The following is a 20,000-nucleotide window of genomic DNA, read 5'->3' on the forward strand; positions in this document are numbered from 1 at the left end:
CTTGTACCTCTTGTATATACAGTGTGTACAGTATATTTAAACTACAGTAAATTTTCCCCCCCGTAATTTAATGCACTACTTTGTCATACTACAGTGTTGTTTTGAGTACAACTAGTCCAGGCATTTCGGGCAGTATGCAGATGGAATCGTGCACTTTATGAAAGAAGCATGGAATTTGGCACACAGTTAGAACATGCCATTTTGGCTATAGGGGCATCGCAGATTTGTCTTGTGGGAGCCAATCAAGGTTGGTGTCTCATAGACTTAACTATACAGTAAAATAATACAAAAAATGTATCCGCTTTAAGTAGCATGTGAGGGGTCAAACTAGGGGTTTTTCATGATTCTGAATCCAACCCGAGCATTTGTTTTGCACGAAAAACATTCCTTGGGCTAAAAACTCCTCCCATACAACTATGGTTTAATGAGTCGTAATTTTTCACAGTTTTGTGGGGGCCGTGTTTCGGAAAGGAATGTTTTTTGTGCAAAACAAATGCTTGCATTGGATTCAGAATCCCGAAAAAAACGTGGTTTGACCCCTCACATGCTATTTAAAGCAGATCTTGTTTTTGTATTATTTTAGTGTATAGTACAAGTCTATGAGACGGTTGAGACCCCAACTTTGGCTCCCACAAGTTTCCCAAGACAAATCTGCGATGGCTCTATAGCCAAAAATGTTCCATATGGCATGTTCTAACTGTGTGCCAAATTCCATGCTTCTTTCATTAAGTACACGAAACGCTCGGACTATATGTATTAGTCCTGAGAGTGATTCCAGCAGCAGTATAGTAACCTGTTTGGTGTGTAGATAGATGTGTCCCAGGCGCAGGTACACACTGTGAGTGTCTGTTGGTTGTGTAGTGAAGTCCAGGGCTCTCTGGTAGATGAGCTGAGCCCTGCTGTGATCTCCTCTCTCATACACACAGTGAGCGTACTGCGCCCACGTGTCTGGGTCCTACACACACACACATGCAGGCATGGACGCAAGCACGCACGCACGCACGCACACACACACACACACGCACACACACACACACACACACACACACACGCACAGATACACAGTTTAACCCATTAAGACCTGGAACGCACTATTACTTTGACTATTATGTTATGCTTTAACTATTATTATTTTATCAGATCATGCAAGGGATAACATCTCGCTCAGCAGTCATTATGGAGTGATATAGGAGCCCTTCAGGTTGATATGCCAGCGACACAGAGCGGAGGTGGCATATCAACCTGAAGGGCTCCTATCACTCCATAACGACCTCTGAGTGAGATGTTATCCCGCTTATTACCCTGCTACTCAATAAAATTAATAATTTGACTCAAAACTAAAAACAAACCAAAGTATTTCCATGTTTTCAGACTGGTGAAAGTGTTCCACAAGTGTTGCGCTAGCCTGGGCGTTCCCCCCCAGCGCGACACTGTCGCATTGGAAAGTGCTGATCAAGTAGAATCCATTTTCTGATACTGCGTCGTCTATTTCTCGCCTCAAATGTTTTTAAAAACATTCTTGAGAGCAACGTTTAGTTTAGTTGTAAATGTCGCTGTGTGTTTGTTTACATGGCGGGCATGTTGGATACGGCACTAAATCCACGCAGTACAGCCTGGGTTAATTCACTGGCTATAATTCACCGCTGATTTCAGAGCTTGACCAATCAGAATCAAGCATTCAACCAAGCCGGGTAATAAACAAGCTCACTTGTTTGACTTGGCACTTTCACTTGGCACTCGGTGCCTTCCTGATTGTATGTCGTCCACTGTGTGAAGAGTGTGTGTAAGTGCAGTTATGGATCACCTGGAAGCTGTGCTTTAGCGCCTCCTCCAGGCAGTCTGAGGCGGTGCAGTAGTGGTGCTGCAGCAGGTGCAGCCTGGCCAGGCGGAGAAGGAAGTGAGAAGATCTGATACCACCTGAACACACCATCCACTGAGACACACACTGCTCTGCCATCTGACACACACACACACATACACACACACACACACACACACACACACACACACACACACACACACACACACACACACACACACACACACACACACACACACACACACACACCAGTGGTTCTCAAATGTTTTCCCAAATTGATATGTGTGATGACCCATCCCATTGTTGTGTGAGACAATCATTCACTAGAGTATTTAAGCAGGCTGGTCGGAGCCATTCTCCCTCTCTCTCTCTCTCCTACCCATGCAGGGAACAATGGTTGTGTTTGGTTCTTTTGGGGTTTTGTTATTTCCTTCTTTCTGCCTTTGCACATACGTTACATTTTCACACATCCATACATGCACTACATTACTGATCTTACTGACTATTACCAACATATTCCACATTTAAGTACAAGTTAGGATTGATTTAGTTATAAATGTAGCATTTTATTCTGTGTGTCGTCTCCCATATTTGTCATGATCTGAGTCAGTTCATGACATATGTATATTTGGCCGTGGACCCCCATCTGAAAATGTTTTGAGCCAGGGACCACCCCAGAAGAGAAGTTTTATGTTAATAAATTACTATTTTTCTAAAGGTTTCTCGACGTTTTCGATATTTTTCAAAAACACTGCTGTGAGCTTGTAGATGTGCTATTCTTGGATAGCCCACATATAAACGGATTAAGTGTTTAAAATGATTGTGACAATATATTAACTACTTTTTGCTGGGGAACCCCTGGAACCCCACTTTGAGAACCACTGCCATATACATCAATTGGGATGGAGCTGATTAATTTGTTAGACTTTTGGTGGTTTTCCATTGTGTGTGTGTGTGTGTGTGTGTGTGTGTGTGTGTGTGTGTGTGTGTGTGTGTGTGTGTGTGTGTGTGTAGGGCTGTCACGATATGAAATTTTACATGAAGATTAATTGTCGCTCAAATAATTGCGATTAACGATTTAATTGTGTTTTTGTCATTGACAATTACATTTCTGTTTGGCTTGTAGGCTTTGAAGTTGCACATGGTAGATATGGCACATGACCTAAATATACAAATACATTACTGACATATTTGACAACTTTATACTTAAAAAAGAACATTGATCGTGGAAATAGCCGATACAAGCTCACAACGCGTCGCATTGCGATGCGTTGTGAGCTTGTAGATCTGCTTATTTCCACTATTAAAAAAATATAAATGTTTCAACATGGAAAAGATTATGAAAAATAATCGCGATTATGTCAAATAATAGCGATTAGACGATCATGTAATAATTGTGACAGCCCTGTGTGTGTGTGTGTGTGTGTGCGTGTGTGTGTGTGTGTGTGTGTGTGTGTGTGTGTGTGTGTGTGTGTGTGTGTGTGTACCTTCAGTGCATGGTGTGACAACAGGAAGTCAGCAGTGTGTGTGTAGATGCAGTGTACAGGAGGATTTGGCTCCTCCTCCTCAGTGTGTCTGTCTGACTCCTCCTCTTCCTGTCTGTCACTTCCTGCTTCATCACAGTAGTAAATATTATGTATGATCAGTGCTTTTACCTTGATGACTCCTGGACCTTAACTCAAATAAAACATATCGAATTCAGGATCTTCCTTTTTCTTTTTTTTAGAACAGCCAATTACTGTACTTCTCACCCCTTTTTTCCCTTTGAAAATAAACAATTGGTTCCAACAAATGAATCTTAATCAATCAATCAATCAATCAATCAACAATACTAGTCCTCTCCCGAGGTGGAAGTATCGGCTCGTAGGATAGCATGCAGGATCGAATATGTATCAGTGATGTCAGTCATCTCCAAATGTGGGCACTGTTTCACCCGTTTGTGCCCATATATGGTGTTCCATGATGTCAGTCAGTGATGTCAGTCAGCTCCAAATGCGGTCACTGTTTCAGCATGCAGGTATATCAGATTTGGGCACTGTTTGGTATCAGTGATGTCAGTCATCTCCAAATTTGGGCATTGTTTAGTATCAGTATCAGTGATGTCAGTCATCTCCAAATTTGGGCATTGTTTCAGCATGCGGCTGTTACCATGGCAACTGAAACACTGTTTAGTATCAGTGATGTCAGCATGCAGACAGACGACAGATGGACATTCTGTAAATTAATAGTCAGATTAGATATGATTATTTCCCGTTGACCAATCACCTGGCTTGATGCTGGGTGATTGACAGGCCGGCGGGTGCTGGGGGGAGGGGCCGAGGACTCGGCCCGCCTCCTGAAAGGCCATCTCTGCCTTGAACTGGTTGCCATGGGAACCGTGGACCAGCCCTGGAGACACAACAACACATGCTGTCATAGCAACCGTTATTACCCGGCTTGTTTCAATGCTTGATTCTGATTGGTCAAGTGTTCATTCTGGCTGCAGAGAAATGCATAAAGTATTCTTTTCCCATATCGCGCGTTTGGTCAAAGCGGCCTGTTTTCTATGGACCATAACTTACACACGGATCATCGCGGTTGTATTTTTTCTTCTCCGTGTGAAAGAGATGACTTTCGGCGGGCCGTGAAACGGAACCCTCGCGCACACAATGTGCACGCGCCTCGGCAGCTAATATACCTTAATTATGACATTCAAAGTGTTAAAATGCAGGCCACGCGCTAGCTGATATATATAATGTTGTATGTTACCTAACAGAGTCCAGGCCTCCAGGCTGTCAGGATGACAACATGTGGCGTCTTCCAGAAACGTCTCCGCATCCTGGAACTGACCTGACGTCTCAGCTACTACCCCACACATCAACACACTGTAACACAACGTAACAAACACCAACACATCAACACACTGTGACACAATGTAACAAACACCAACACATCAACACACTGTAACACAATGTAACAAACACCAACACATCAACACACTGTAACACAATGTAACAAACACCAGCACAATGACACACACACATCAACACACTGTAACCAGTAAGACTCCCTAATCGGGAGATAAGCGACCGTAGGTCACTTATCTCCACAAATAGGGCAAAAATTAGTTTTTCCAAAATCTTCCTGATCCATGTTGATGACATGAGTGTAGACATACTGTGTAGTGATTTTCGTGATTTTAGGGCAAAATCTGTAGGAGCAGTGTCCAAAAATGTCTTTTTAAAAATCAGCCTGGAGGTGGCGCTATATGGGACAGATTCATGTTGATGGGATCAGTGTAGACATACTGTGTACCGATTTGCGTGATTTTAGGGCAAACATTTTAGGAGCAGTGTCCAAAAATGTGTTTTGCAAGAATCGGCCTCATGGTGGCGCTAGAAGAGGGCCATGTGAGAAATGAGGGGTGGGGTCTCCGCGCCGCCAAGGCGGACGAATAGGTACCGGCCCCGGCTGTCCCGGTCGCTCCTAGCCGGAGTTACGGCATTTTATGTGAGCTGCAGTGTAGGGGGTCCTCCACTGGGGGCGCCACCACTTTTGCATCCGTTCTGGAGCACCAGGAGTCGGTGGTCCCCGGGAATTCCCCGTGAGCAGCCCCGTTGGGGTGGTCATTTGGTCAGTTTAGCACATTTCGTCATTTTTTACATCTGGGGGTCCCCCAGGGACCTGGGGGTCCCTGGAGCTCCTTGGAGGTTGTAGTTTGGCAGGTAAGGAGTGTGTGTGCAAAATTTGGCATGGATCGGGGCAACGGTTGCGGAGATATGAGCAGGGCAAGAGTGTGACGTGTGACTGACTGACGGACGGACTGACGCACGGACAGCCTGTGGAGGTTTTGATAGTAAATTATGCGACCTACGGTCGCAACAAACACCAGCACTATGAAATACACACATCAACACACTGTAACACAATGTAACCAGTAAGACTCCCTAATTGGGAGATAAGCGACCGTCAGGTCACATACACAAACTTCAGAAGGCAATGGTAATCAGGATGGAATATGGGAAATGGGACAGATCCATGTTGATGACATGACTGTAGACCTACTGTGTGCCACTTTGCGTTATTATAGGACAAAATGTGTAGGAGCAGTGTCCAAAAATGTGTTTTGCAAGAATCGGCCTCATGGTGGCGCTAGAAGAGGGGCATGTGAGAAATGAGGTTGTGGTTTGGCAGCCAAGGAGTGTGTGTGCAAAGTTTGGCATGGATCGGGGCAACGATGGCGGAGATATGTGTAGGGCAAAAGTGTGACGTGACGGTCAGACTGACTGACAGACAGACTGACGGACAGCCGGTGGAGGTTTTGATAGTAACTGCGACCTGATGGTCGCAACCAGCACAATGAATTACACATCAACACACTAACTGTTGGGTGGTTAGCAAATGGCTGCACAGTATCAGCTATCATAGGAAGCCACTCAGTTTGGAGGAGGCGTTGTTTCCTTTTTCCATTGGTGTACTTCCGTTTATGTAGCCATAAACAAATATTGTGCGTGCGTGCGTGCGTGCGTGCGTGCATGTGTGCGTGTGTGTGTGTGTGTGCGTGTGCGTGTGTGCACCTCTCCAGGTGTGTGTGTTGCAGGGACACACCGCGGTGGAAACACTCCTGAGCTTTGCTCTGATCTCCAGTCAGGAGGAAGAATGAACCGTAGTCACACCAGAACCCTGCTACTGCTGGCTGTCTGCTCACCTGCTGCGCACATACACACACACACACACACACACACACACACACACACACACACACACACACACACAGAGACAATCTTTAACCGTAAGACCGAAAAATAGCAGATCTACAAGCTGACAATGTCCCAAACCACAGGTTGAGAACCACTGGTTGGTGTACAGATCCATCTAAGAAATATTTTATAGATTGTGTAAAAGGAAATTTTCTTCTCTAATATAATTCCCCCAAAATGTACTTTAAATAATACATTTTAGAAACGTTGCTGTAACATTGCGCTTGCAGTGAAATATTCAAAACCTTTTTTTGTTTATATTTTGAATTTCTGACCCGTCCGCTGGCCTAGCGGTCCAGGCGCATACCACATGGGCTCTGATGCCTGACAGTATGCGATCGCGGGTTCGAATCCCGATCCAGACGGCCTTTGCTGCGTGTCACTCCCCATCTCTCCCCCCATTTCCTGTCAGTCTAACTGTCCTATAAATAAAGACCTGTCAGTCTAACTGTCCTATAAATAAAGGCTCATCTTAAAAATATATAATAATAATCGATTGTATACAGCTCACAAATATCAAAAATCCATCTCAAAATATGACGATATTACACAAGACCACTCAATCAACACAAGGATTTATAATACAGAAATGTCAACCTTCTGAAGTCAGAGTTACTTGAGGTCTAGTTTCCCCAGTCAGTGATGATTTGGGGTGATATGGCATCTGTACTAGTTCTTACCTGTTGGTAGTAGAGTGCTAGTTCTTACCTGTTGGTAGTACTTGTAGAGTACTTGTTCTTACCTGTTGGTAGTACTTGTAGAGTTCTAGTTCTTACCTGTTGGTAGTACTTGTAGAGTTCTAGTTCTTACCTGTTGGTAGTACTTGTAGAGTACTAGTTCTTACCTGTTGGTAGTACTTGTAGAGTACTAGTTCTTACCTGTTGGTAGTACTTGTAGAGTACTAGTTCTTACCTGTTGGTAGTACTTGTAGAGTACTAGTTCTTACCTGTTGGTAGTACTTGTAGAGTACTAGTTCTTACCTGTTGGTAGTACTTGTAGAGTACTAGTTCTTACCTGTTGGTAGTACTTGTAGAGTACTAGTTCTTACCTGTTGGTAGTACTTGTAGAGTACTAGTTCTTACCTGTTGGTAGTACTTGTAGAGTGCTAGTTCTTACCTGTTGGTAGTACTTGTAGAGTGCTAGTTCTTACCTGTTGGTAGTACTTGTAGAGTACTAGTTCTTACCTGTTGGTAGTACTTGTAGAGTACTTGTTCTTACCTACTAGTTCTTACCTGTTGGTAGTACTTGTAGAGTACTTGTTCTTACCTGTTGGTAGTACTTGTAGAGTACTTGTTCTTACCTGTTGGTAGTACTTGTAGAGTACTTGGTAGTACTTGTAGAGTACTAGTTCTTACCTGTTGGTAGTACTTGTAGAGTACTAGTTCTTACCTGTTGGTAGTACTTGTAGAGTACTAGTTCTTACCTGTTGGTAGTACTTGTAGAGTACTAGTTCTTACCTGTTGGTAGTACTTGTAGAGTACTAGTTCTTACCTGTTGGTAGTACTTGTAGAGTACTAGTTCTTACCTGTTGGTAGTACTTGGCAGCCAGCTCATAATCTCCATTGAGTTCAGCCTCTCTGGCGAACAGCCTGACCTGGTCTGAGGATAACTGGACAGTTACTGACCCCTCCTCATCTACTGATGTATGCTGGAGAGGAGAGGAGAGGAGAGGAGAGGAGAAGAGAAGAGAAGAGAAGAGAAGAGAAGAGAAGAGAAGAGAAGAGAAGAGAAGAGAAGAGAAGAGAAGAGAAGAGAAGATGAGAGAAGAAGAGAGTGGAAATAAAATAACATTTATTCATGGGTTTCATTTGTAGTCCTATGCGGCCATGTTGAGAACCAACACAATTACTTCTGATTGGCGTAGAACATTAGTTCTAGGCCAATCAGAACACATTGAAACACCTGTGTTGGTCCTCCACATGGCTGTATAGGACTACAAATGCAACAAATGAATTCTGATGTTTTGACACTGAAATATGTATATTGAAAAGTGTATGTGCGCGTGCATGTATGTGTGCATATGCATGTGTGTGTGCATGTGTGTGTACAGTACCTGGTTCAGTACAGTGTGTGTTAGGTCCAGCAGGTTGTGTACCTGGGTCAGTGCAGTGTGTGTTAGGTCCAGTAGGGTGTGTAGCAGGTTGTGTACCTGCCTGGGTCAGTACAGTGTGTGTTAGGTCCAGTAGGGTGTGTAGCAGGTTGTGTACCTGGGTCAGTGCAGTGTGTGTTAGGTCCAGTAGGGTGTGTAGCAGGTTGTGTACCTGGGTCAGTACAGTGTGTGTTAGGTCCAGTAGGGTGTGTAGCAGGTTGTGTGTACCTGCAGTGCAGTGTGTGTTAGGTCCAGTAGGGTGTGTAGCAGGTTGTGTGTACCTGCAGTGCAGTGTGTGTTAGGTCCAGTAGGGTGTGTAGCAGGTTGTGTGTACCTGCAGTGCAGTGTGTGTTAGGTCCAGTAGGGTGTGTAGCAGGTTGTGTGTACCTGCAGTGCAGTGTGTGTTAGGTCCAGTAGGGTGTGTAGCAGGTTGTGTGTACCTGCAGTGCAGTGTGTGTTAGGTCCAGTAGGGTGTGTAGCAGGTTGTGTGTACCTGCAGTGCAGTGTGTGTTAGGTCCAGTAGGGTGTGTAGCAGGTTGTGTGTACCTGCAGTGCAGTGTGTGTTAGGTCCAGTAGGGTGTGTAGCAGGTTGTGTGTACCTGCAGTGCAGTGTGTGTTAGGTCCAGTAGGGTGTGTAGCAGGTTGTGTGTACCTGCAGTGCAGTGTGTGTTAGGTCCAGTAGGGTGTGTAGCAGGTTGTGTGTACCTGCAGTGCAGTGTGTGTTAGGTCCAGCAGGTAGACGTACAGTGTGTAGCAGGTTGTGTGTACCTGCAGTGCAGTGTGTGTTAGGTCCAGTAGGTAGACGTACAGTGTGTAGCAGGTTGTGTGTACCTGCAGTGCAGTGTGTGTTAGGTCCAGTAGGTAGACGTACAGTGTGTAGCAGGTTGTGTGTACCTGCAGTGCAGTGTGTGTTAGGTCCAGTAGGTAGACGTACAGTGTGTAGCAGGTTGTGTGTACCTGCAGTGCAGTGTGTGTTAGGTCCAGTAGGTAGACGTACAGTGTGTAGCAGGTTGTGTGTACCTGCAGTGCAGTGTGTGTTAGGTCCAGTAGGTAGACGTACAGTGTGTAGCAGGTTGTGTGTACCTGCAGTGCAGTGTGTGTTAGGTCCAGTAGGTAGACGTACAGTGTGTAGCAGGTTGTGTGTACCTGGGTCAGTACAGTGTGTGTTAGGTCCAGTAGGTAGACGTACAGTGTGTAGCAGGTTGTGTGTACCTGGGTCAGTACAGTGTGTGTTAGGTCCAGTAGTTAGACGTACAGTGTGTAGCAGGGTGTGTACCTGCAGTACGTGTGTGTTAGGTCCAGTAGGTAGACGTACAGTGTGTAGCAGGGTGTGTACCTGCAGTACAGTGTGTGTTAGGTCCAGTAGGTAGACGTACAGTGTGTAGCAGGTTGTGTGTACCTGGGTCAGTGCAGTGTGTGTTAGGTCCAGCAGGTAGACGTACAGTGTGTAGCAGGTTGTGTGTACCTGCAGTGCAGTGTGTGTTAGGTCCAGTAGGTAGACGTACAGTGTGTGTTAGGTCCAGTAGGTAGACGTACAGTGTGTGTTAGGTCCAGTAGGTAGACGTACAGTGTGTGTTAGGTCCAGTAGGTAGACGTACAGTGTGTGTTAGGTCCAGTAGGTAGACGTACAGTGTGTGTTAGGTCCAGTAGGTAGACGTACAGTGTGTGTTAGGTCCAGTAGGTAGACGTACAGTGTGTGTTAGGTCCAGTAGGTAGACGTACAGTGTGTGTTAGGTCCAGTAGGTAGACGTACAGTGTGTGTTAGGTCCAGTAGGTAGACGTACAGTGTGTGTTAGGTCCAGTAGGTAGACGTACAGTGTGTGTTAGGTCCAGTAGGTAGACGTACAGTGTGTGTTAGGTCCAGTAGGTAGACGTACAGTGTGTGTTAGGTCCAGTAGGTAGACGTACAGTGTGTGTTAGGTCCAGTAGGTAGACGTACAGTGTGTGTTAGGTCCAGTAGGTAGACGTACAGTGTGTGTTAGGTCCAGTAGGTAGACGTACAGTGTGTGTTAGGTCCAGTAGGTAGACGTACAGTGTGTGTTAGGTCCAGTAGGTAGACGTACAGTGTGTGTTAGGTCCAGTAGGTAGACGTACAGTGTGTGTTAGGTCCAGTAGGTAGACGTACAGTGTGTGTTAGGTCCAGTAGGTAGACGTACAGTGTGTGTTAGGTCCAGTAGGTAGACGTACAGTGTGTGTTAGGTCCAGTAGGTAGACGTACAGTGTGTGTTAGGTCCAGTAGGTAGATGTACAGTGTGTGTGTAGGTCCAGTAGGTAGACGTACAGTGTGTGTTAGGTCCAGTAGGTAGACGTACAGTGTGTGTTAGGTCCAGTAGGTAGACGTACAGTGTGTGTGTAGGTCCAGTAGGTAGACGTACAGTGTGTGTTAGGTCCAGTAGGTAGACGTACAGTGTGTGTTAGGTCCAGTAGGTAGACGTACAGTGTGTGTGTAGGTCCAGTAGGTAGACGTACAGTGTGTGTGTAGGTCCAGTAGGTAGACGTACAGTGTGTGTGTAGGTCCAGTAGGTAGACGTACAGTGTGTGTTAGGTCCAGTAGGTAGACGTACAGTGTGTGTGTAGGTCCAGTAGGTAGACGTACAGTGTGTGTTAGGTCCAGTAGGTAGACGTACAGTGTGTGTGTAGGTCCAGTAGGTAGACGTACAGTGTGTGTTAGGTCCAGTAGGTAGACGTACAGTGTGTGTTAGGTCCAGTAGGTAGACGTACAGTGTGTGTTAGGTCCAGTAGGTAGACGTACAGTGTGTGTTAGGTCCAGTAGGTAGACGTACAGTGTGTGTTAGGTCCAGTAGGTAGACGTACAGTGTGTGTTAGGTCCAGTAGGTAGACGTACAGTGTGTGTTAGGTCCAGTAGGTAGACGTACAGTGTGTGTTAGGTCCAGTAGGTAGACGTACAGTGTGTGTTAGGTCCAGTAGGTAGACGTACAGTGTGTGTTAGGTCCAGTAGGTAGACGTACAGGGTGTGTTAGGTCCAGTAGGTAGACGTACAGTGTGTGTTAGGTCCAGTAGGTAGACGTACAGTGTGTGTTAGGTCCAGTAGGTAGACGTACAGGGTGTGTTAGGTCCAGTAGGTAGACGTACAGTGTGTGTTAGGTCCAGTAGGTAGACGTACAGTGTGTGTTAGGTCCAGTAGGTAGACGTACAGTGTGTGTTAGGTCCAGTAGGTAGACGTACAGTGTGTGTTAGGTCCAGTAGGTAGACGTACAGTGTGTGTTAGGTCCAGTAGGTAGACGTACAGTGTGTGTTAGGTCCAGTAGGTAGACGTACAGTGTGTGTTAGGTCCAGCAGGTAGACGTACAGTGTGTGTTAGGTCCAGTAGGTAGACGTACAGTGTGTGTTAGGTCCAGCAGGTAGACGTACAGTGTGTGTTAGGTCCAGTAGGTAGACGTACAGTGTGTGTTAGGTCCAGTAGGTAGACGTACAGTGTGTGTTAGGTCCAGTAGGTAGACGTACAGTGTGTGTTAGGTCCAGTAGGTAGACGTACAGTGTGTGTTAGGTCCAGTAGGTAGACGTACAGTGTGTGTTAGGTCCAGTAGGTAGACGTACAGTGTGTGTTAGGTCCAGTAGGTAGACGTACAGTGTGTGTTAGGTCCAGTAGGTAGACGTACAGTGTGTGTTAGGTCCAGTAGGTAGACGTACAGTGTGTGTTAGGTCCAGTAGGTAGACGTACAGTGTGTGTTAGGTCCAGTAGGTAGACGTACAGTGTGTGTTAGGTCCAGTAGGTAGACGTACAGTGTGTGTTAGGTCCAGTAGGTAGACGTACAGTGTGTGTTAGGTCCAGTAGGTAGACGTACAGTGTGTGTTAGGTCCAGTAGGTAGACGTACAGTGTGTGTTAGGTCCAGTAGGTAGACGTACAGTGTGTGTGTAGGTCCAGTAGGTAGACGTACAGTGTGTGTTAGGTCCAGTAGGTAGACGTACAGTGTGTGTTAGGTCCAGTAGGTAGACGTACAGTGTGTGTTAGGTCCAGTAGGTAGACGTACAGTGTGTGTTAGGTCCAGTAGGTAGACGTACAGTGTGTGTTAGGTCCAGTAGGTAGACGTACAGTGTGTGTTAGGTCCAGTAGGTAGACGTACAGTGTGTGTTAGGTCCAGTAGGTAGACGTACAGTGTGTGTTAGGTCCAGTAGGTAGACGTACAGTGTGTGTTAGGTCCAGTAGGTAGACGTACAGTGTGTGTTAGGTCCAGTAGGTAGACGTACAGTGTGTGTTAGGTCCAGTAGGTAGACGTACAGTGTGTGTTAGGTCCAGTAGGTAGACGTACAGTGTGTGTTAGGTCCAGTAGGTAGACGTACAGTGTGTGTTAGGTCCAGTAGGTAGACGTACAGTGTGTGTTAGGTCCAGTAGGTAGACGTACAGTGTGTGTTAGGTCCAGTAGGTAGACGTACAGTGTGTGTTAGGTCCAGTAGGTAGACGTACAGTGTGTGTTAGGTCCAGTAGGTAGACGTACAGTGTGTGTTAGGTCCAGTAGGTAGACGTACAGTGTGTGTTAGGTCCAGTAGGTAGACGTACAGTGTGTGTTAGGTCCAGTAGGTAGACGTACAGTGTGTGTTAGGTCCAGTAGGTAGACGTACAGTGTGTGTTAGGTCCAGTAGGTAGACGTACAGTGTGTGTTAGGTCCAGTAGGTAGACGTACAGGGTGTGTTAGGTCCAGTAGGTAGACGTACAGTGTGTGTTAGGTCCAGTAGGTAGACGTACAGTGTGTGTTAGGTCCAGTAGGTAGACGTACAGTGTGTGTTAGGTCCAGTAGGTAGACGTACAGTGTGTGTTAGGTCCAGTAGGTAGACGTACCAGTAGGTCCAGTAGGTAGACGTACAGCTGGCTGAGGAAGGCCTGGAGTTTCTCCTGATCTGAAAACTCTTCAGTCTGAAGCATTTTCTCTCGCACCAGCCTCACTACAGCGTACTGCAGTGCACACACACACACACACACACACGCACACACACACACACGCACGCACGCACACACACACACACACACAGGGGATAAGGCTGAAGTCCAAATATGGACAAAACACTCTATAGCATACATGGGCAACTGGCAGCTCACCTTCACTTAATGCGGCCCACAGATTCCTATCTGAATACTGAGATATTATTGATTTCAGCTGCTACAATTCCAAACATGCAGACATGAACCCCTTTACGGTAATTACTTCAGTCTATATTAGTAGCTTAATGACTGGTACTAGTCTTTTTATGACCAAGTTCATAAAGTTAACATGAGAACATGAAATGCATTTGAAATTAAATACATTATTACTTTTCATTCCAATTCAAAAATAGCAAAAATAGCAGATCTACAAGCTCAAAATGTGTTACACTGCGTATATAGTGGCCCTCTCCATCATCAAAGTTGCCCACCCCTGCTCTATATAGTAACTAGTACTATCAGAACATTTTGTTATTATTTGAATTAAATTAAATCACTTAAGCTACCTTTACATGGGATATCTATAGTTACCTTCATCTGCTCCTTGCAGCAGAAGTAGCTTCCATTGTAACTGTAGTTACCTTCATCTGCTCCTTGCAGGAGAAGTAGCTTCCGTTGTAGCTGAGCTCAGCCAGCAGTTGGGTCTTCATGTCCTCGGGACGCTGTGAGGAACCAATCATCTGCTGGTACTGAGACACCACCTGACGCACCACAGCACACACCTCCTTCTGATAGAACCTCACTGCCTGAGAGGGAGAGAGAGAGAGAGAGAGAGAGAGAGAGAGAGAGAGAGAGAGAGAGAGGAGAGAGAGAGAGAGAGAGAGAGAGAGAGGTACAAGTAAGACTCCCTTATCGGGAGATAAGCAACCGTCAGGTCACATACACAAACTTTAGAAGGCAATGGTAGCCAATCAGGAGGGAATATGGGAAATGGGACAGATTCATGTCGATGACATGACTTTAGAGATACTGTGTACCGCTTTGTGTGATTTTAGGGCAAAAACTGTAGGAGCAGTGTCCAAAAATGTGTTTAGCAAGAATCCTCATGGTGGTGCTAGAAGAGGGCCATGTGAGAAATGAGTGGAGGTTGTGGTTTGGCAGCCAAGGAGTGTGTGTGCAAAGTTTGGTATGGATAAGGCCAACGGTAGCAGAGATATGAATAGGGGGAAAGTGTGACGTGATGTGTGACAGACAGACTAACAGCCGGTGGAGGTTTTGACAGTAACTGCGACCTCATGGTCGCAACAAGTCCTCACAAGAGTGTGGATATTTATATGTGTGTGTGTGTGTGTGTGTGTGTGTGTGCGTGTGCGTGTGCGTGTGTGCGTGTGCGTGTGCGTGTGTGTGTGTAATACCCTCTCAGCACCAGCAGGGCGGCGGGGCAGAGGAGGTCTGGGAGGAATCAGCTCTCGGACCCTGCAGTGTGTTTACAGTACATGTTACTGTAGCAAAATAATGTCTCTATATTGCATATAGCAGGGGTCTTCAATGTTTTCAGGCCAAGGACCCCTTAGTAGGGAGAGATGAAGCAGGGACCCCCACAACCTTTGTATATATTCCATTCCATATAGTTTCATTGCCATCAGTGTATATTGAATTCATGTCAAATTGTGTTTTCAGATATTTAACCGCCGTCATTACCTAATGAACTTAAATTTTTACTCAGTACTTAGTCTGCTCTTTCTCCCCTGTGTGCTAGGGGATGAGGTGAGTGCTAGGGGGTGAGGTGAGTGCTAAGGGTGAGGTGAGTGCTAGGGGTGAGGTGAGTGCTAGGGGTGAGGTGAGTGCTAGGGGGTGAGGTGAGTGCTAGGGGGTGAGGTGAGTGCTAGGGGGTGAGGTGAGTGCTAAGGGTGAGGTGAGTGCTAGGGGGTGAGGTGAGTGCTAAGGGTGAGGTGAGTGCTAGGGGTGAGGTGAGTGCTAGGGGGTGAGGTGAGTGCTAGGGGTGAGGTGAGTGCTAGTGGTTGAGGTGAGTGCTAGGGGGTGAGGTGAGTGCTAGGGGGTGGGGTGAGGTGAGTGCTAGGGGGTGAGGTGAGTGCTAGTGGGTGAGGTGAGTGCTAGGGGGTGAGGTGAGTGCTAGGGGGTGGGGTGAGGTGAGTGCTAGGGGGTGAGGTGAGTGCTAGTGGGTGAGGTGAGTGCTAGGGGTGAGGTGAGTGATAGGGGTTGAGGTGAGTGCTAGGGGTGAGTGAGTGCTAGGGGTGAGGTGAGTGCTAGGGACAAATATGACCCAAATAACTACCGTGGGATCTGTGTAAACAGCAACCTCGGTAAAATTCTCTGCATGATCATCAATCACAGAATTCTACATTTCCTCACAGAAAGCAACGTCCTGAGCAAATCACAAATTGGCTTCCTACCAAACTATCGTACAACAGACCACATCTACACCCTCAACACCCTTATCGACAACCAAATAAACAAAAACAAAAGCAAACTATTCTCCTGCTTTGTTGACTTCAAAAAAGCATTCGATTCAATCTGGCACAAAGGTCTGATGTACAAACTGTTGGAAAGTGGTATCGGGGGAAAAACCTATGACATCATAAAATCAATGTACACAAAGAACGAATGCGCAGTTAAAATAGGAGAAAAACGCACAGACTTCTTCCCCCAAAGCCGGGGAGTTAGACAGGGATGCAGCCTGAGTCCAACTCTCTTTAATATATATATAAATGAATTGGCAAAAACTTTAGAACAGTCTGCAGCACCAGGCATCACCCTAAGCAAAACAGAAGTCAAATGCTTACTCTTTGCAGATGACCTGCTGCTACTGTCTCCAACCAAAGAAGGACTGCAGCAGCAACTCGATCTCCTGCACAAATTCTCCCAGACGTGGGCCCTTACAGTAAACTTAACCAAAACTAAAATCATGATATTTCAAAAGAGATCCAGCCGCCGAAACCAGCTATTCTTTCTAAATACAATCCCATTAGAACAAACAAAAAACTACACCTACCTTGGCCTAAACATCAGCAGCACAGGAAACTTCAACCAAGCTGTAAAAGACCTGAGTGACAAGGCAAGAAGGGCTTTCTATGCCATCAAAAGGAACATCAAAATAGACATCCCAATAAAAACCTGGCTAAAAATACTGGACTCTGTGATAGAACCAATTTCCCTCTATGGTTGCGAGATCTGGGGACCAGCCGCAAACCAAGACCTTGAAAAATGGGACAAACATCAAATAGAGACCCTGCACACAGAATTCTGCAAATCAATTCTCAGAATTCAGCTGAAAACACCAAATAATGCATGCAGGGCAGAATTAGGACGATACCCTCTCATAATCAAAATAAAAAAGAGAGTATTCAAATTTTATAACTACTTAAAAGAAAGTGACCCAGATGCACTTCATAACAAGGCACTCACACACAGAGAAACCCTAGAGAGATGCCCCCTCAGCCAACTGGTCCGGGAACTCTGTACACGAACACAAGCAGAGCCACCAGACAGACAATTCACTGGACTAAACCAAATTATAAAACAGCAGAAAGAAAGCTACCTGACACATTGGAGAGAAGCAACCCAAAAGCAGAGCAAACTAGAATGCTATTTGGCCCTAAACAGAGAATACACCATGGCAGAATACCTGAGCAAGGTGGCCGACCCAAAACAAAGAAAAATCTTGACTAGGTACAGACTCAGTGAGCACAGTCTTGCAATCGAGAAAGGACGTCACAGGCATACCTGGCTCCCTAGAGAAAACAGACTTTGCACCCACTGCACACAAAATGAAGTGGAAACTGAGCTACACTTTCTAACCACCTGTCCGCTGTACCAAGACATCAGAGACACATACTTCCCACAGATCATAACCACCCAAGGAGAGTTTCAAAATATGACCAATGATGAAAAACTCCCATACCTGCTGGGGGAAGTAAAACAATGTGCAAACACAGCAGCAAGATTCGTGAGCTGCTGTGATAAGAGAAGGATATCAAATGGAACCCAACCACCTTAAAAACCATTGTATATATCACTGCTCTGCCTGCATGTTACCGTGATGCATGAAAACTGTTTTCACCTGTATATATTTTGTTCTGATTGTATTGTATTGTGTACACTTCTGCTTTGGCAATGTAAACGTATGTTTTCTCATGCCAATAAAGCCCTTTGAATTGAATTGCTAGGGGTGAGGTGAGTGCTAGGGGTGAGGTGAGTGCTAGGGGTGAGGTGAGTGCTAGGGGTGAGGTGAGTGCTAGGGGTGAGGTGAGTGCTAGGGGTGAGTGAGTGCTAGGGGTGAGTGAGTGCTAGGGGATGAGGTGAGTGCTAGGGGGTGAGGTGAGTGCTAGTGGGTGAGGTGAGTGCTAGGGGGTGAGGTGAGTGCTAGGGGTGAGTGAGTGCTAGGGGATGAGGTGAGTGCTAGGGGGTGAGGTGAGTGCTAGTGGGTGAGGTGAGTGCTAGGGGGTGAGGTGAGTGCTAGTGGGTGAGGTGAGTGCTAGGGGGTGAGGTGAGTGCTAGGGGTGAGGTGAGTGCTAGGGGTGAGGTGAGTGCTAGGGGGTGAGGTGAGTGCTAGTGGGTGAGGTGAGTGCTAGGGGTGAGGTGAGTGCTAGGGGGTGAGGTGAGTGCTAGGGGTGAGGTGAGTGCTAGGGGGTGAGGTGAGTGCTAGGGGTGAGTGAGTGCTAGGGGATGAGGTGAGTGCTAGGGGGTGAGGTGAGTGCTAGTGGGTGAGGTGAGTGCTAGGGGGTGAGGTGAGTGCTAGTGGGTGAGGTGAGTGCTAGGGGGTGAGGTGAGTGCTAGGGGTGAGGTGAGTGCTAGGGGGTGAGGTGAGTGCTAGGGGTGAGGTGAGTGCTAGGGGGTGAGGTGAGTGCTAGGGGTGAGGTGAGTGCTAGGGGGTGAGGTGAGTACCTTTTAGCCAGTTCCTCAGCTGGTCTCTTGGGCACCAGAGGTTTGTCCACAGAGAACTCCATGATGATGTAAGTCTTGGATTCTGCATACATCTGTAACCAGGACACACAGTTTGCACCTTTTTCTTTTACATTTTATTATTATTATAATTGTTAAAGGGATATTTCAATTTCAAAAAAACCTTTGGTCATTTTATCGTCTAATCAGGCTTTCATGAACACCCTGAACAGTTTTTAATTTGCTTGATTCAATATTTAGATATTTGATGTAAATGTTATCAGGCCCTCCAGGCCCAGGGCCTCTCCCCATACACACCCATTGTAACTTCAAACTCCATTTTAACCATGATAGATTCATTAAAAACACCCATTATTTTTTCTGATGACTCATACTACCCTCCTAATACGTGAGCAGGCCGTGTTTTTTGTTTTTGTTTTTAATGAATCTATCATGTTTAAAATGGAGTTTGAAGTTACAATGGGTGTGTATGGGGAGAGGCCCTGGGCCTGGCGGGCCGGATAACATTTACATCAAATATCTAAATTAAAAACTGTTCAGGGTGTTCATAAAAGCCTGATTAGACGATAAAATGACCAAAAGCTTTTTTTAAAGTGAAATAACCCTTTAACTATATAACTTTCCTGTTCTGCCCTGGAGTTGAACCCTGGTCTGCTGTGCAAGGGCTGACATTTCTACCACTGAGCTAATAGAGCCTGCCTGCTTGTTCAGGGGAGAAATGTAATTTAGACTCTGAGTCTAAAAAAATCTGTGTCCAACAAAGACACAGGTTCTGAGGAGAACGGAGATAAACACAACCATCCCAATTGTATGAATTATATATCTAACATACTGTACTGTACCATACAGAGAGGACAAAAATAACATCTTATTCACAAACAATCTTATCTTCTATAATAGTTACCTGGCTCTCCATGTTGACCACAGCTTCTCCATCACTCACAACCTCAGCTGCTCTGCCTTGAGGTGCAACCTTTGTAACACACACACACACACACACACACACACACACACACACACACACACACACACGCGCGCACGCACGCACGCACGCACGCACGCACGCACGCACGCACGCACGCACGCACGCACGCACGCACGCACGCACGCACGCACGCACGCACGCACGCACACACACACACACACACACACACACACACACACACACACACACACACACACACACACACAGTATTTGCTTACAGCAGGGGTCTTCAACATGGGGTCCGGGACCCCTAGGGGGTCCTCAGAGTCACTACAGGGTGTCCTCCAAATCTTTGTGTGATAGAAACTTTTTTTTCTCCTTTTTTATATTAAACACTTGAACCCTAATGTCCATATTCTGAAAACCTCTTTGCCAAAAATAGCCGATCTACAAGCTCACAACGCCTCGCAGCGCGAGGCGTTGTGAGCTTGTAGATCTGCTATTTTTGGCAAAGAGGTTTTGTAGAGGGGAAAAAGAGCAGACTAAGTACAGAGTGAAAGGTCAACTTTATTAAGTATTAACGGTTCAAGTGGTTAAATATCTGAAAACACACATTGACATGAAT

General features: G+C 46.0%; 1 protein-coding gene across 1 annotated transcript in view; it reads right to left on the bottom strand.

Annotated features, from left to right (window-relative positions):
* LOC308304945 (cilia- and flagella-associated protein 70-like) overlaps positions 1–20,000 on the bottom strand; it is a gene marked incomplete at both ends in the record, with an annotated part of 38,679 nt that overhangs the window by 2,147 nt on the left and 16,532 nt on the right. Inside the window, 9 exons of the mRNA XM_080749569.1 lie at positions 794–955; positions 1,805–1,917; positions 4,085–4,207; positions 4,568–4,721; positions 8,084–8,206; positions 13,450–13,560; positions 14,169–14,333; positions 14,943–15,003; positions 18,433–18,524. Coding sequence (XP_080605695.1) covers positions 794–955; positions 1,805–1,917; positions 4,085–4,207; positions 4,568–4,721; positions 8,084–8,206; positions 13,450–13,560; positions 14,169–14,333; positions 14,943–15,003; positions 18,433–18,524 — 1,104 coding nt within the window. The remainder of the gene's footprint in view (positions 1–793; positions 956–1,804; positions 1,918–4,084; positions 4,208–4,567; positions 4,722–8,083; positions 8,207–13,449; positions 13,561–14,168; positions 14,334–14,942; positions 15,004–18,432; positions 18,525–20,000) is intronic.

Source organism: Nannobrachium achirus (assembly GCF_963921795.1).
Source record: "Nannobrachium achirus genome assembly, chromosome: 19".
NCBI classification, from domain to species: Eukaryota; Metazoa; Chordata; class Actinopteri; order Myctophiformes; family Myctophidae; genus Nannobrachium; species Nannobrachium achirus.